Raw genomic sequence first — 17,630 nt, forward strand, 5'->3', positions numbered from 1 at the left:
AAGTAGGGTGAAGAACCTTGGAGAACATAGAGAAAGTGGCAGTATCTTTTGTAAAAGTGGAAACTTCTACAGCCCGGTAGGTTTACAAATCATTTACAAGTCTGATTTGAACCTTCCTTGTGTAATACACTTTCCATAGTTCTGAAAATTGGCATTCTGCTGGTAGGGTACCAAAGGCAATCTAACGCTAACACGAAAACATCAGATGAAGGAAGATAACTGACAGAAAGAAAAAGAGTTTGAGAAAATTGGAAGAAGATGGGGTGTCATTTGCATCTTCATGTCAAAGGATTGCTTTAGCTTAGAACATTTGCTGTTTTCTCACTTGATTTTAATTAGCTAGGATCCTATTCTCTAAGATTCTGGTAAATTCTTCTAGTTGTTTATGTCTCAGGGCAGGGATTCCACTTCTGAATACAGCTTGATTCCCATCCATTTCTAGCAAGAGATGGTTTTAGCCAAAATCTTACACGTTTAGAGAATTTCTCCAGTGTCAACCCGAACATCTTTGAAAAATTTTTCTATACTGAATAACAGCGTTTGTGTTTTTAAATACGGTTTCCGTGCATGGATACTATAAAAAAGCACAGTGCTGATATTAAGCTACAGCATTATTTCCTGAATATTTTAAAAGATTTGAAGGTGTTTTTAAATAAGTTTTGTGTATATTCAAACAGTTATACTACAGGTACTGTACTTAAGTATCCTAGAAAATGTTCAAAACCAGTAAACAAATGCATTGTTAACTGGGAGAGATTTGTGTGAAAGCCTGTCATAGAGCTAGGCAGTGCTATTAGAGTGTATTAACCCTTCTTTTACTAAGAGCTACATTGTACCTTACTGTGGTATATGTTTTCTAATTAGTATTACATTGTAATTCTACTCACATGTACAAATGTTGTATTCCCTGTAGATCCCGGCATCCTAACTTCCCATCTAATACTATATTTGCTTTTTGTCTTATTTCCCTGTATTGAATGCTGCCATTCCATTTCTCCATCCTCAGCCCCCACCTGTATCAGGCTCTGCTAAAATGTGAAATCTTTGTGCCTTCTGACCTGTTTTCTGACAATAATATGAAGAGAGATTAAGGACTTAATTTTGTAGTATACACAATTCATATATTCCTTTACTTCTTTTTTAAATCACTGGGCATTACTGGATAGGAGGAATGATTAGAAAGTGCTTACATTTAGTCAAACGGCACACCATCCTAGAGGACCTGAACGCATCCGCCAGACCAGTGGTTCTAAACTGCTCTGTGGAAACTGGATTCCAAGCAAGTAGTTCAGGGGGCACCACAATGGCACTTGAATATGGACGGCTCCCTTTTATATCTCTTAAATTGGCATTCCAAGCACTATCTTATTGCTAAAGTTGGTTTTCACTGCATGGAACGGAAAAAGATAAACCATTCTAGAACGTTGCCTATAATACTGGCTTGTGGTCACTTACATTACAGCCCACAATTGATGAGAAAATTCAGCTGGTACCTAAAGCACAGCTGGGCAGTTGGGGAAAGGGCAGCAGTGGTGGAGCAAAGGCAAGCGAGACCGGTAAGTGTGGCGTGTCCTTCTTGGGAACCTGGGTGTGGTCTGGTATTCACCGTGTAGTATGTTCCCACATCATTCAGTAATGTTTTTAGGAACAGATCTATAGACAAAGCATGCCCGACCTTACTGGTGTCCCTCGCAATGTGGATCTTCAGGTATTTTAAATATTTGGAGTTTTTTTAGTTCAATTAGGCTATTTAAGACTTTAATCTCTTAGGTTCCTTTGTTGGTGGTGGTCACAAATTCAATATAATTAGAGAATTACTGGGATCGCAGATGAAGAGGAAACTCATTCTGCTGAGGAAAAGAATTGGATAAGAGAGTTGTAAAGGACTTAGATTGAAATATTTTTCAAAATCTTTATCAAAAGTTATATTTTCAGAAATTTGACCTGAGGACTTAAATGTTTAGACCATCAGAAACACATTTTTTTTTTTAATGTTTATTTTTGAGAGAGAGAGAGAAGAGAGACAGAGTGCAAGTGGGGGAGGGCAAAGGGAGGAAGAGACAGAATCCGAAGCAGGCTTCAGGCTCTGAGCTGTCAGTATGGAGCCCAGTGCAGAGCTTGAACTCAAGACTGCAAGATCAAGACCTAAGCTGAAGTCAGATACTTAATCAACTGAACCACCCAGGCACCCCCACAAACACATCTTAAAGCTGAGGAAGTCCAGTAGAAAGTATAAGATGTTAACCTTTTATAAATGGTAGAAGAATAAAACTTTTAATTTAACTTGCTTTCCATATTTCCCTTCCACTAAGTAATTTTGACCTTTGATTCTTTAAATTTCATTTATTTATTTTGAGAGAGAGCTAGCAGGGGAGGGACACAGAGAGAGAATCCTAAGCAGGCTCCACACTGTGAGCACAAAGCCCAATGTGGGGTTCAATCCTACAAACCCTGAGACCATGACCTGAGCTGAAATCAAGTCAGACACTTAACTGACTGAGCCACCCAGGTGCCCCTTTATTAGTTAGCTTTTTTTTTAAATTTTTTTTTTAATGTTTTATTTATTTCTGAGACAGAAAGGCAGCATGAGCAGGGGAGGGTCAGAGAGAAAGGGAGACACAGAATCTGAAGCAGGCTCCAGGCTCTGAGCTAGCTGAGCTAGCTGTCAGCACAGAGCCCAATGCAGGGCTCGAACCCACAAGCAGTGAGATCATGTCCTGAGCCGAAGTCAGAGGCTTAACCAGCTGAACCACCCAGGTGCCCCATTAGTTAGCTTTTTTAAGTGCAGTATTTTGTTTTGTTTTTGCTTGTCTCCCTCCCTCCCTACTTACCACTCCCGCCCCCTTCCCTGTATAGGATAGTTTAAAGCAGCAAATGGTTGTAATGAACAAAGATTTCTAAAAAAATAATTTTTTTGGCAGACAAATTCCTTCTAACATTATGCTTCTAAGAGTATAGTCTGTGGACCAGAAGATTGGCATCACCTTATTACACTTGTTAGAAATACCTAGTCTCGGGGCGCCTGGGTGGCTTAGTCGGTTAAGCATCCGACTTTTGCTTAGGTCATGATCTCGCAGTTCGTGGGTTCGGGTTCGTGCTGTCTGCCAGCTCAGAGCCTGGAGCCTGTTTCAGTCTGNTGAATTAAAAAGAACCTTTTAGTCATGTGATTTGTATTTTTTCCCCCCCTCAATCCTCAACACCTATAGATGCCTTACGGTCAAGTGCTTCCAGTTTAAACAGATTCTCTGCTTTGCAACCTCCAGCACCCTCAGGGTCTACATCATCTACACCTTTAGAGTTTGATTCCCGGCGGACCTTAACCAGGTATGAAGCCCACTCTCCATGTTAACCGAAGACTGACCTGCTTGTGGATGTCTGTTTTCTCTCCCTCTCCTTTTCTCTCTTTCTCAGTTATTCCCTCCCTCTCTCCCTTTTCACACACACACACACACACACACACACACACAAATTATGATTATCATCTCTGTGCATGGATTTCTTTTATCCCTGAGGTTGGTTTTCTTTTTCTTTTCCTTTGATCTTCACGTTCTATAATTTAGATATAGAACACAAGATAAGAACATAATTGTGGTGGATTTGGGATGGGGTAGAAAGGAAGGGCAAGTTACCTGCCAAGTTTATAATAGTTTGTTTCTTTTTTAAGAATTTTTCTTAATGTTTATTTATTTTTGGGAGAGAGAGAGAGAGAGACAGAGCACAAGCAGGGAAGGGGCAGAGACAGAAGACACAGAATCCGAAGGAGGCTCCAGGCTCCAAGGTGTCAGCACAGAGCCCGACGAGGAGCTCGAACTCACCATGAGCCGAAGTCGGACACTTAGCTGACTGAGCTACCCAGGCACCCCAGTATAACAGTTTGCTTCTTAAGAAAGCCAGACCCATCCAAACAGCCCGGAGGCTGGTGGGGGGGTTCGCTAAACTAAGGCCTCAGGATGCTCTAGATAACCTAACACTCTAAAGCATGTGAATTAAAGGGCCTGACAGCCCACCCATATGTGTCTCTGTCATGCTGTTCTTCAAGTTCTGCTCTCCTTTGTTTCTTACTATTCTCTGTATTGTACTGTTCTTCTACTTTCATTTATGTAGGATTGATACAGTCAAGTGTTCTGTCGGTTGGTTTATAAGGAATGTAGACCTATAGTATATGTGCTGCCGAAGCGAGCACGGAATGTAGACCTATAGTATAATGCCAGGAACAAAATTTTTATTTTTCATTTTCTTAAGATTTTATTTTTAAGTAATCTCTACACCCAGTGTAGTACTTGAACTTAAAACCCTGAGATCAAGGGTCACATGCTTTACTGACTGAGCCAGCCAGGCACCCCTCAATATTTTCAACATAAGAACTTTTAGAGCTGCAGTTGCCTTAAGCTCTCAAAGTTTCCTTTTTTATTATTGTAGCCCATTTGGCCAGGTAGACTTTCTAAACTATGTTGCTGTTTTCTTGGCTTCTACAACAAAATATGCTTAGCACAATTCAACTTCTAGTGATGGCTCAGCTTGTCATGAAGCATCATTAGTGGCTCTTTGCCCTGACATAGATTTCCCCTGATGGCTCTACTCTTTGAGTACTTGTGTCTGTTCTTTCAGAGGTTAGACCACTGTCATGCCTCTTGTCCTTTCTCCTCTCTTCCTTTTCATTTGCTGCTCCTGCCCTGCGATGGGCCAAGGAACTACTTGCCCAAATGATGGGAACTGTCTGAAAAAGAGACTAGGGAAATAAGAAGATTCTCTCTTACATAAAGTATGTGACTTTGGCCATTCAAAAACTACTACTACTACTTGGTTCTCAAAATACTCTACTTTTATTTGAAGTTTCTGAATAAATACTGTATCATTGTCTAATTTTTAAGATAGTGAAAACATGTTTGTCGGATATTCTTGATCCCTTTTCACTTTTTTAGCGCATACTGTCATCACTGTCGTCTTTATTAAAAGATTTAAAAAACTAAAAAAAGGAATTGCCATTGCAATTTAAAATCTTAAGTAGTATCACTTTAATATTCATGAAAAAAACTAAGGCATACTTAACATTCTCTGGAAGCACTGATTTTACTTGTTTATATCATTAGAGTCTGAAGTAGAATTGGTGCCTCACATATCTAAAGTCATGTGTGAAAATTTACATGCCTTTAGAAAATCTTAATTTTATTTTATAACTTGAATGCATAGTGGATGGGGTGGTCTTTCTTCTGACAAAGTATATTTTGTCTTTTAAGTCGTGGAAGCATGGGCAGGGAGAAGAATGACAAGCCCCTGCCGCCTGCAGCAGCCCGTCCCAATACTTTCATGAGAGGCGGCAGCAGCAAAGACCTGTTGGACAATCAGTCTCAGGAAGAGCAGCGCAGGGAGATGCTTGAGACGGTGAAGCAGCTCACAGGAGGCCTGGACGTGGAGAGGAACAGCGCGGAGGCCGACCGAAGCAAGGCCCGGGAGTCAGGTGAGAGCCTTGATACACACATACAGAAAGAAAATGGAGGCCTTAATGTGGAATGAAAAAGACTCTGTCCCTGTGTAGGTTTCAGAATCATTACATGATAATAACATACCAGTATCTTAAAAGGTAGAGGGCATCTTCATAGTTTTGTAACATCGGGCCCATTTCCCAGGTTATCCCTTTGTTCAATAATTCATATGTTTTCCCCATTCTCTATTAAATGTGATGGTGATGAGGGTCTCTTGGTGTATATTAAGCAATCTGAATTTCTTAACAGATTCTCAAAATAACCCCCTACTGTGCGTTACAGTGCATGGGCTTTGTGGAGCTCTCCAAATTCTGGCATTCAAAGCAAACCAAAGAGAAAAGATCAAATTGTCTTTTGTTACCTTCATCTTGGTAGCATCTGTGGCCTTTGTACGTGTTTAGCATGTATATCATTAGAGGACCAACTCAGATAATGCTCATTACCTCATTTACATAACCTGTCTGCATTTCTGTTTGCTCATGTGTTAATGTGGGGATGGTAAATGTGCCCACCCTGTAGAGTTATGAAGATTAAATGAGAAGTCTATACAGGTAAATATTTAGAACTTTATCTGATACAGATTTTTCAAAAGGTATTAAATGTCATGATGATGATGACAATGAAAAACAGTTTAAAGATAATTTTCAGCATCTTTAAAATATTAATCCTGAGGTAATGCTGGTTGTTTATAACATTTTTATAGCTTTCAATTTTTTTTACTTTTTCTTTTTTTTTTTTTTTACTGTTTAAATTTTGTCTCCTAACTATAGTCTCTAAATGGATTCAGAGGCAAATTGAAATGTCTTCTCCCAGCTGATAGACTTCAGATTTTTTAACTTGAGGGACCTGTGGCTTTCTGATAAGTACAAACAGGAAAATGCTATGAAGGAGAGGAACAGAGTTCTAGAAAGGTACTTAACAAAGGAACTATCTAGAATTGATACAGAGAGATATCAGGAAGGCTTCCCTCAGGTCTGATGAACAGGACTTAGAATAGATTTATAGGAAGGGAGGGGTCTAGAGCAGAGAGAAATCACTGCAGCCAGGAGCAGCAGCACGACGTAGTCACACAACTGCCTGTGACCAGTGTGGTTAGAGCCCTGGGCAGGATGGTACAAGCTCTGCATGCTCTTCATCACTGAAACAGTGGAAAAGAACCAAAATGCAGACAGGGCCAAAAAAGCTCTAATTATAAACATTTGCCGTATCCTTATATTCTTTTAATTGTAGAATGTGAAGTTACTTAGTGCCTGTCTATCTATGCTAAAATAAATATTTCTCTTTTCTGCTTTTAGGTGTCTTGCTTTCTTAGATTCGTATCTATGTTAATGCTTTTATGGAAAAATCAGTGTAACAACAAATAAATATTGTCAACCATAATCCTGCCATCTTAATTGCAATTTTTGTCGTTTTTACTTTCTCACTCTTTTTAACCTCATTAGTAGCAAAACCAGAAATTCCAGCAACATCAGCCCCTGACAAGCCTGCATTGTCAGAATTGGAGATGGAGAGGAAGTCTAAATCTATCATCGATGAATTTCTACACATTAATGATTTTAAGGTAAATGAAGTTTGAAAAAAAAGAAGGCAACAACACAGAAATCCCTGCAGCAGAGAGATACAGTAACTTGGCTCTGGTCTAAAGCATTTGTCACTAAGACTCGGAGTAATCCAGGTCTCACGCAGTTTGGTTTGCACAACTCGGATGCACTCTTATCAGCTATTCTCCCATCCAAGTACTAACCAGGCCCGACCCTGCTTAGCTTCCGAGATCAGACGAGATCGGGCGCGTTCAGGGTGGTATGGCCGTAGACTCTTATCAGCTATTCTCTTTTAAATAAATAATGGAGGACACAAGATCACGTGGCAGGAAGGGGAAATGACTACCAGTCCATCCCCACAGTGGGAAAACCACACTGACTTTGATGTTCTTGAGCCAAAACCCACACATTATCTTTATTTGGCATTCCTACCTCCCTGTACATTACCTGTCATGATCTTCACAGTCCTTTTATGGTCATTCTTGTATTAACTTTAAATTACGGCTGGCATTACTTTCTATTTCGTAAGTGGAAACCTGAGGCACCAAGGAGTAATCCCACTGTGTTGGGGCCAGACAGCCTAAGTGAAACATTTAAGACACAGCTTTGAATTTGCTGTTCTTTAACCCTAACTTTCTCTTTCATCTTCATTTTAAGATGGTAGCGAATAAAATAGACATAACGCCTGACTTCATGAGCCCTATAGTCTAATGACAGAGACAGATCATAAAGAGTTAACTCAACAAATAGGTATTTAAATTGTAGTTATACTAAATGCCAGTAGACCTCTAGGATCTTAGGGGAGATTCATATAATAGGACCTAGCTTAGGGATCTGGAGTCAGACAAGTCTTAATCATTTCTCAGATACATTAACTTCTTTTGCTTTAGCATTGTATTAAGAATTCTTTCAAGCTTATTTGTTCTCTTGACAGTATAGCCATTATCTGCTTTCTATACATGTCACCTTGATTAACTATAACCTAGCTTTCTAAAGCCCTCAAGCCTTTGAAATGGCCTAAAATTCAGAAGTACTAAGAGATTTTGATGATGAGCCAGTTAGTTGGAAAGGATATACCAAGTCAATGAGCAACAAAAACTTTGAAAGGAGAAAAGTATGACTCTGTGATGAATGGGAGCTATAGGTTGAAAAAGACCTTAGTAACACGTGAGTGCAACAGGAGGACTCTTTGAAAGATCTTAGCCCTAGGCCTGGCCTGTAATATGGAAGGAACACAGTCCATTGTGACTCAGATATTTCACTGTACAATGTATAAGGCAGATCTGCAGGTTGATGATAAGAAGCAGGTAATATTGTCAAACTGTGAGGGCTTACTGTGTGCTAGGTGCCATTAGTTCATTTAATCCTCATAATGCCCTCCTGATATTAATACTATTTATAGCTATTTTATAGATAATGAAACTGAGATGCAGAGATGTTAACGAACTTGATCTGAATCATGCTTCTGATAGGTGGCCGACTCAGGATTTAAAATTAGGCTTCTAAAGTTGCCTGGCTTGCTAAGTCAGTAAAGCATGTAACTCATGACCTCAGGGTTGTAGGTGTGAGCCCCACATTGGGTGCTGAGATTACTTAAAGAAAATCTTTTTAATTTTTTTTTAAATTTTTTTATAGTTTATTTATTTTTGAGACAAAGAGAGACAGAGCATGAGCGGGGGAGGGGCAGAGAGAGAGGGAGACACACAATCTGAAGGAGGCTCCAGGCTCTGAGCTGTCAGCACAGAGCCCGACACAGGGCTCAAACCCACAAACCGCAAGACCATGACTTGAGCTGAAGTCGGACACTTAACCAACTGAGCCTCCCAAGCGCGCCAAGAAAATCTTTAAAAAAATAAAAATAAAAGTAAAGTAAAAGTAGGCTTCTAGCTTCAGAGCAGAGACAATACTTTACTTCATTACCTTTAAGTATTAGTGTGTTATGCTAATGTCTCACAGAGCTCATCCTAAGGAAACGGTTTTTCTAGCATCTTAGTAGGTGCTAAGGTAGGTGTTAAATATAGTAGTAAAATAAAGTAGGTGTTAAAAATAATACAAACTAATCTGTTTTGTGTTTAGCACTATGCAAAGTCCCTTTTTATGTGCATTCCTCACAGTAACCTTATGACAGGAAGTCAAGCCTGAAAGATTATTACACTCCTGAATTCACATAGTAGCAAGTGGCAGAGCCAGGATTCAAACGTACATTTATCTGACTCCACACCCTATGTTTTTTAGCCTCTGTGATATATAGTTATTGAGTAACTAAAATGTGCCAGCCACAATTTTAGGATATACTGCCTGGATGTTCTGTAGTGTGTGTAGTGAGCAACATAGTCTCTTGCTGTGGGTCATTTGTGGAGCCTGTGTTCTAGTGGGAGATAGAAAACTGCCCTAATGACAGGTAATAAATAAACAACAGATATAAAAAGAAAAATAATGTTTCAATGCAGAGAAGTAAAACTAGGTGATACGATAGCAGTGATTGGGCAGTCACAGAGACCATAGGCGGTATCAGTTCACCTGAGTACTCAGTGAAATAAGAATCAGACCATGAGAAAATCAGGGAGAAGAGCATGATTATGAATTGCTGTGACATTAAAAGTACCATAATACAGTTAGTTGACACTACACACAGATTCAGTGAATAGATTCCCATTGTATGACACTGGATCACGTCACATTAAATACCAAAGACATATGTATTCATTTCCATGCTCTCCTAAAAAGCATTATAATGAGGATGGTCTTTAAAATGAGGTAAAAATTCACAAGGATAAAGTATATAGGAAATAGCATCAACATTCTGGAGGTTAGAAATTAGAAGGATGAGTGGTCATTTATTTAGCAGACTATGAATGCACATAAGTTGCGGATGGGGCTGGAAACAGAAGGGATTGATTGGTTTAAAAGTGTATGTAAGACAGTTTTAAATGACAACTGGGCCGAATGTTTCCAAAAATGCGAATGTTCTAAAAAGATGAAGAAAGAAAAAGAAGAGAAAGGACTGAGCTAGATTAAAGGAGTCTAAAAAGACATCATGCATCCTGACATGTGATGTCAGGTTTTCAGTTGGATCCTAAACAACAACGAAAAACTCTGGGGACAGTAGTGGAAATTTCATATATGTACTATTTGTCAGATAATATTTTTATTGACATTGTGTTGGATATTAAATTTCTTACATATATATTTTAAAAAATTAACAATTGATGAATCTAGATTGAAGTGAAGTTATATATGTGTACATTGTATTATTCAATTCTCTGTAGTTTGAAAATTTGTTAGATAAAAAGTTGATGTGGGGGAGGCATTAAATATAAAAGAGCAGAGGAGAAATAAAGCATCAGTGAGAAACCTAGGTGTGCCTTACTGCCTTCTTCAGTCAAGAGACTGCTCTTCTCACATGCATCTTCCCCCTCAGAAGAGCTACTCTCTTCAGAGGTTGAACCGAAGAATTTTGGATTCAAAGTTGAGGCAGCTGAGGGCAGGGAGGCACACTGCTGTATTGGTGAGTCAGCAACCGTGGCTGCCAGGCCTCAGAGTTACAGACCTCGCCAGATCACCCCATGATAAGGACCATTCCATGAGCTCCATACCCCAGGAGCTTCCTACAAAGGGGTTAGCACTTAAGCTAACCATGTTAACTTTCATATGAAGGAAGACCTTCCTCATTGAAAGTTTTGCAAATACTAATGTACCCAGAAGTACCTAAGTTGGCCACATTAAGTCGTTTGGCTCATGGTGATGAATTTCTGTTTCTTAACATACCATTTTCAGGTTTTTAAATGGTCCTAAGATAGGTACACATTTTGTAGAAAAATACACTTTGACTCTGGTCCTTTGAGTGATCATTAATAAAATTGTTAACCTAAGTACATCACTCTTCTTAAGATCCTCTATTCTACTGTTTTTAAATATGGCTAATGTTGCCCATGTCAGCCTGCATTTTACTGAGCTATTTTAATGTTTAAAAAAAAAATGTATGAATACTAGCTTCTTTGTGGAGCTTTCTACTGACTTTGTCATAGTAAAAGATTTTACACTTATTTTAATGCTCTGGTAATGGGATCCAGATTTTAGAGTAAGCTTTTATTTGTTCTTTGAACAGGAAGCCATGCAGTGTGTGGAAGAGCTGAATGCCCAGGGCCTCCTACATGTGTTTGTGAGAATGGGAGTGGAGTCCACCCTGGAAAGGAGCCAGATCACCAGGGATCACATGGGCCAATTGCTGTATCAGCTGGTGCAGTCAGAAAAACTCAGCAAACAGGACTTTTTCAAAGGGTTAGTATCCTTCTGAAGAGTGATATTCAGTTACTAGGCTCTTGAGTAGTGGCTATTTTTAAAAATACCTATATTTTTAAGTATTCGTCTATTTCCATAGAGGAAAATTATGTCCACTATAACGTATGGTTGCTGTGTAAATATACTGATAGTATGTTGGTGGATATGATGGCATTTTGTAGATTGTGCTAGTGTATAAAGGTTATCGCCTGGTTTTCCAAATCCTATTGTTTAGATCTGTGTTAAGATGTCAGTAAGGTAGCAGAGACCCTTTCACCTTGGGGAAACTCAGGCCCTCACCAGCCCATTTACCTGTAAATCCCTACGTGTTCTTTGAGGAAAAAAAATCTTTAAAATTTTTTATTTATTTTGAGAGAGAGCACACGCACAGGAGGAGTAGAGGGAGAGAGGGAAACTCAAGGGATCTCCACACTGTAGGCACAGAGCCCATTGTGCGGATCAAACCCACAAAACACAAGATCATGACCTGAGTTGAAATCAAGAGTGAGACGCTCAACCAACTAAGCCCCATAAAAGCTTTTTTTATGTGAGAAAATTTCTGGAAAATCGACTTAACCTAAAAGCCTTATCCTTTTCAATAAACCCTGGTTATTTTGGCCAACGGATGCTTATCTGTCACTCCAGCCCCATAGCAAGATGTGTTACTCCAAATTGTTAATGACTTCGTGTGTTCCAGGTTGGTTTCATTGTGATTCCTGTCGATGGCTGCTTTGATGAAGTCTGTCACTAGTGTTGTATCTTCATTAGATCAGGTTGTGATTTGTTTGTGATCATCACATGTGCATGAATTGGATTCTTTGTGGTACACGCACAGAATCTTACCCAGGCTGAGGTTCTGAAATCAAGGTTTAAGGCGAAAATTGTGTATGGTAAAAAAAAAAAAATTCTGTTTTTAGGAGCTATGTTGTACAAATATAAACATAGAAACACACCCAGCACTGCCAGGTGCCCACTCTCTAATTGATCAGAACTAAGATCTCATTGGGTGGATTGGCAGTAAGAATTCTACACTATTTATTTTTTTGTTTCTTTTTTATTTATTTATTTTTAATTTTTTTTAATGTTTTATTTATTTCTGAGAGGGAGAGACAGCGTGAGCAGGGGAGGGTCAGAGAGAGAGGGAGACACAGAATCTGAAACAGGCTCCAGGCTCTGAGCTAGCTGTCAGCACAGAGCCTGATACAAGGCTCAAACCCATGAATCATAAGGTCATGACCAGTGCCGAAATCAGACACTTAGCTGACTGAGCCACCGAGGTGCCCCTTTATTTTTTCTCTTTGTAAATCTTTTTTGCTAAGCTCATATTCTTGTAAATTCAATGCAGATGATGAAATGCCACTGTGTGTCTTTCAGATATGGTCAACCTCTTAGAATAGCATAATCATTAAATGCCAAAGTTGAATATGTTCAGGAATAATTTGATTTTGTGAGGAATGATCGTGTTTTCAAGGTCCTAGAAAATACATACTTGCCCCTGGGATTATTATTAAGCAGTCTTTGAATAATAAGGTAGATTTCTGTGAATTTAGTGAATGACTAGATTTAGTCCATCTGACCCAGTTACCTTAGTAAGAAACTTTGGCAAAAGTTGCTGTGATTGTTGTCCTTTAAGGCCAAGATATGGGGCACCTGGGTGGCTCAGTCGGTTAAGCATCCAACTCTTGATCTCATCTCAGGTGTTAATCTCAGGGTTGTGAGTTTGAGCCCTGTGCTGGGCATGAAGCCTACTTAATTTTAAAAAAAAAAGAAAGAAAGACCAAGATGGTTTCCCAGTTTTAAAAAGAGAAATCAATTCACTCCAGTGACTAGCCAGTGTAAACAGAAACAGCAAATGAGGGTACCCACACTCTCACAAATAAATTGAGTTTTTTTCCTAGCCAGCTTAAAACTATAGCTTTAAGCCCCCCTAGAAACTACAGGTGAGGTCACAATTATGTTAATTTATAAATGTTTGCTTCTTTCTCATCTGTTATGATATAGTCATCAGATAATTTCAGAAGTCAGAACGCTAGATTATTATTTGCCTTTTCTGTCTCTCTTCAGACTATACTCATAAGTTTAGTTGTATCTAGAAAGACCCCAGGAAGTTCCAACTAGCTTCATTGTCTTTATTGAACTTGTGAGGTGCTAGCTTAATTTCTAGGCTATCTCAGACATTAGCATTTCCCTTTGGGGGATTCCCTGTGAAAATAAATGTCATACTCAGACAGTCGTGTCTACACTTTCATTGGTGGTGGCCCTGTTGCTGCTGCTGGCAACACAGTCCCCGCCTTTTATTTATACTGAAAATGAGGTGAACGCTTCTGTGTCTCAGTAGCTACTTCATCCTTCTCTATCCCTATTTCCTTCTGTAGCTAGAGAGAATGCAGTGATTCCAGACCTCACTTTTGATACTTTGTTAGTTAGATCTAACCACACCATCCTTAAACCCAGACCCCTATGAAGACCCATGTTCCTTATTAAATGGAGGGTCCAGACAGTTTTTTCTAAGATGAAAACAAAGTAATAGCCACTTGTCATTACCACCAAGAGCTTTTTTGCAAGTAGATCAAAGTTTCCCAATTATTTCTAAAGCCCAAATTATAAATAGTTTATACTGTCCAGAGAGGCCGTTTCATTGGAGCCACAGAAATGCCCTAAGTTTTTTGTCTCTTTAGACCCACTATCCAAAGACCTCTGTCCTTAATCTTAAGCTCAGCTTCCTTAGATGCTGCTACTGCTTAGATGCCAATTTCTGAGCAATTGTTAGAGCTGATTCAGCCCAGCTCCCCAAGCCAGAGTTGATGGAAAGTAGAACGCCTCCCTGTTAACTGGGCACTGATTAGTCAACTATTAATCTGCCATTTCTCCTACAGAACCCTTCAAAGCATGCACTGCTACTAAATTCTAATACTAGACAGAAGATTTAAATAGGCTTTCTAGTTAGGTTGTTTACTAGATAGTTTATCAACCCCAAGCATAGTAGTTGCCACATATAAAACACATCCCTACAAAGGCAACATCAAACCACCGTGAAATTTTCAGGACTTAAATCTAAATTCTTCATGAGGCAAATTAGGTAGGTAGGGAGATACATTATTGTATAGGTAGATTGGTTTCAAATAGTGTTGATAAATTCATTTTATATCATGGCTTCAGAAGATTTCTTTACTGAAACAATCTAGATAGTTCACTATTAACCATGGAATTTGGAATCACTTTGAAAGTGTAATAAACAAATGAAAACCAAGACCGTAAAAATTGGAGTTGTCAATAGACACAAAATACGGAAACTTCAGGAAGTTTGATATATCAGTGTGTTGGAGGGAAAATTCTTACCTCCTCCTTGACTTTTTTGGGGAACTTTTCCTGCCACTTATGGCAATACTGCCCTGCTATTCAGAGCTTACAGAGAGCATTCAGACAAAGTTTCCGATACAAGATTGCAGAGGTGCAAAAGAAAAGTTGCAGAGCTGCTAGTTAATAGTGGACACCAAGTTTGCTCACACAGGTAAGATCTAGCTTAAAAAATCTTGTCTAGGGGCGCCTGGGTGGCTTAGTCGGTTAAGCGTCCGACTTTCGCTTAGGTCATGATCTCACGGTTCGTGGGTTCGAGCCCCGCGTCGGGCTCTGTGCTGACTGCCAGCTCAGAGCCTGGAGCCTGTTTCAGTCTGTGACTCCCTCTCACTCTGACCCTTCCCTGCTCACGCTGTCTCTCTCTCTCGCATAGAAATAAATAAAACATTAAAAAAAATTTTTTTTTAAATCTTGTCTGTAGGAATCCTTTGAATATGATACTAGAGTATAAGAAGTCTTCATCATCTTCATTTATTTCTTCCTTTTACCTGTAATTAGATTCTCTTATGACCAGTCATAATACTTGATCAGTCTGATTTTTAGATGTTCTCACTGTCTCTTAATCATCTACATCAAGATTTATTTTTTTTAATTATTTTATCATAGTGCAAATTGTGGGAGATGCTGCTGACAGTACTGTTTCCAGTTACAGAAGATTATTTGGCCTTTTCAGCAGAGTTTTGATCAGATCTCCAGTGAATTAAAAAACATTTTTTTAAACTTTTAACCATATATCCCTTTAATTATATTTTAGACAAAAATCAGTATATAAAGTAAATAAAAGTAGAGCCTCTGTAGTTGAGATGGAGGGAGGGACACCTAAAGTCCGACCTGTAGACCTCACCAGAGTTTAGTCCGTTGGGTGTAATGGTCACTACATACCAAGAAGCAAGGGTACTGTGTAGTTCTGTTTCATTCAGCCAGCAGAAATTATATATCATACACGGCAGTGCTACAGGCTGGGCAAAACTACAAAGATATAAAGATAGCTAGGAGCTTCTGAACACCATGGATTTATCCTTTTTTTTTTTTTTTTTAATTGTACAAAAGAATTTAGGAATTGTAAACCTGAAAAGAAGCTTCTTACAAGCTTGTTCTACAGAAATCCTGTGTTCAGTCAAATATAGTTGTTGGGATTTTTTTTTTTTTATTAAGTTTGTTTATTTTGAGAGAGAGTGAGAGAGCACTTCTGTGCACAAGGGGGTGGAGGGGTCAGGCAGGGGGGAAGAGAGAGAGAATCCCAAGCAGGTTCTGCACTGCTCGAATCCTGATGCAGGGCTCTAACTGACAAACCGTGAGATCATGACTTGAGCCGAAATCAAGAGTTAGACCCTTGACCAACTGAGCCATCTAGGCTCCCCCAGCCAAATATGTTTTTTTATCAGCAGTATGGATTTGACCAGTGATTGTGTTCTATAGATTGTCCCATGATGAACTGACTAATCAAGAAATAGAAAACCAAGGGGTGCCTGGGTGGCTCAGTCGGTTAAGCGTCTGACTTCAGCTCAGGTCATGATCTCGCAGTTCCGTGGGTTCAAGCCCCATGTAGGGCTCTGTGCTGACAGCTAGCTCAGAACCTGGAGCCTGTCTTCGGCTTCTGTATCTCTCGGTCTCTGACCCTCCCCTGCTTGTGCTGTCTCTCTCTGACTCTCAAAAATAAATAAAAAACATAAAAAAAACTTTAAAAAAAGAAATAGAAAACCAAGGCAAGAATACGGTTATCTTCTAGTTGTGATTTGAGATGAAAATAACAGATCTACTGCTAAAAGACCTGGACAGCTACAGTTGTCTCATGGGCTCATTAAACAGCTTAATCTAATGCATTAAACCATGGAACATGAATTCACATTGTAGGATGATTAGCCCAGGAATCGTGGAGTCCAGCCAGATTTGTTCCATCAGTGGCACATTATCTGAGCTTAAAGTGTGCATGTAATGAGAGAAGAGCTGTTATATAGCAATCAGGTATCAAATAATTATAAGCTGTGAGGGCAGAAAGTTGGCATTAAGGATTCCCAGAGTTATTTTGCAGAGCTACAAACTGTTTTGAAATGGCACTTTCAGACAGGCAGCCCTCCATCCTAGTGGTATCTCTTTTTAAGTGAACATTTGTAATGACCCATTGACCTCTGCGGTAGGTAAACACAGTGGCATACTCAAGCTAAAAGCCAAAAACTACAGTGAGAAAGCACCCATTTTATGTATGAAGAGATCTGAAAGGCTCTGAAGACAAATACCACCTGCCCTAGCCCCTACACTCACTCATTCCTTTTCTTATGATAATGTGCATTTCCTTATAATTATGTGTATGTCTCTTTTAGTTAAATTTACTTTTGTTTTTGTCCTTTTTAATATGCTGTATATGGGACTGATTAACAAAGTCTTGAGTTATGTTTTTATGTTTTTAAGTGACTGGTTTTCACCCTGAATTACTATGCTGATAATTTGTATTTGACTTTCCCAAGTTTTATATTTAAATTGTCTTTATTTTATTTCACATTGAAAAAATTTTCAGGCCCTGAAATCTGGAAACCATTAGTCTTCCTTTTTAATAAGGCATAACAGTGATGTTATTAGTAATGTTATCACTCTTTTATATCGATTCAGTTTGTTTCCCCATTGTGAGCTCCTCAAGAATAAGGATATTTGTCCTTTTTTCTCTTTGGGTTTAGTCTCCATTACACTGAAATTTTCAGTCTGTGTATCTGATTGATCCAGGGAATATGATTTTCAGCTCTGGTAAACTCATTAGGTGGTGTAGGATTAGATTAAATATTTCTTCCCCCAGAACTTAACATGGCTGCCTATTTTCATCTTAAAATCTTCCAGAGATCACCTTCATATAGAGCTATCTTCTCCTATCTCCGGTGGGATATCCTGGTACCATAGTTCATGTTCATCAGAGTATTAGCCCTTCCTACATAAATGCTTTTTTTGTGCTTTTTTTTTTTTTTTTTTTTTTTTTGCG

The 17,630-nt window shown here is 39.0% G+C and overlaps 1 protein-coding gene across 14 annotated transcripts in view; it reads left to right on the forward strand.

Annotated features, from left to right (window-relative positions):
• EIF4G3 (eukaryotic translation initiation factor 4 gamma 3) overlaps window positions 1-17,630 on the forward strand; it is a 242,454-nt gene that overhangs the window by 202,329 nt on the left and 22,495 nt on the right. For 12 of the 14 annotated variants that reach the window (XM_077775599.1, XM_077775601.1, XM_077775586.1 and 9 more), the window contains 5 exons: window positions 1,463-1,556; window positions 3,207-3,324; window positions 5,238-5,458; window positions 6,926-7,044; window positions 11,133-11,305. In XM_077775599.1, the coding sequence (XP_077631725.1) occupies window positions 1,463-1,556; window positions 3,207-3,324; window positions 5,238-5,458; window positions 6,926-7,044; window positions 11,133-11,305 (725 nt within the window). The remainder of the gene's footprint in view (window positions 1-1,462; window positions 1,557-3,206; window positions 3,325-5,237; window positions 5,459-6,925; window positions 7,045-11,132; window positions 11,306-17,630) is intronic. The other 2 variants (XM_077775589.1, XM_077775598.1) reach the window with 1 other exon arrangement.

This window comes from Crocuta crocuta, unplaced genomic scaffold (assembly GCF_008692635.1).
Source record: "Crocuta crocuta isolate KB4526 unplaced genomic scaffold, BGI_CrCroc_1.0 scaffold127, whole genome shotgun sequence".
NCBI classification, from domain to species: Eukaryota; Metazoa; Chordata; class Mammalia; order Carnivora; family Hyaenidae; genus Crocuta; species Crocuta crocuta.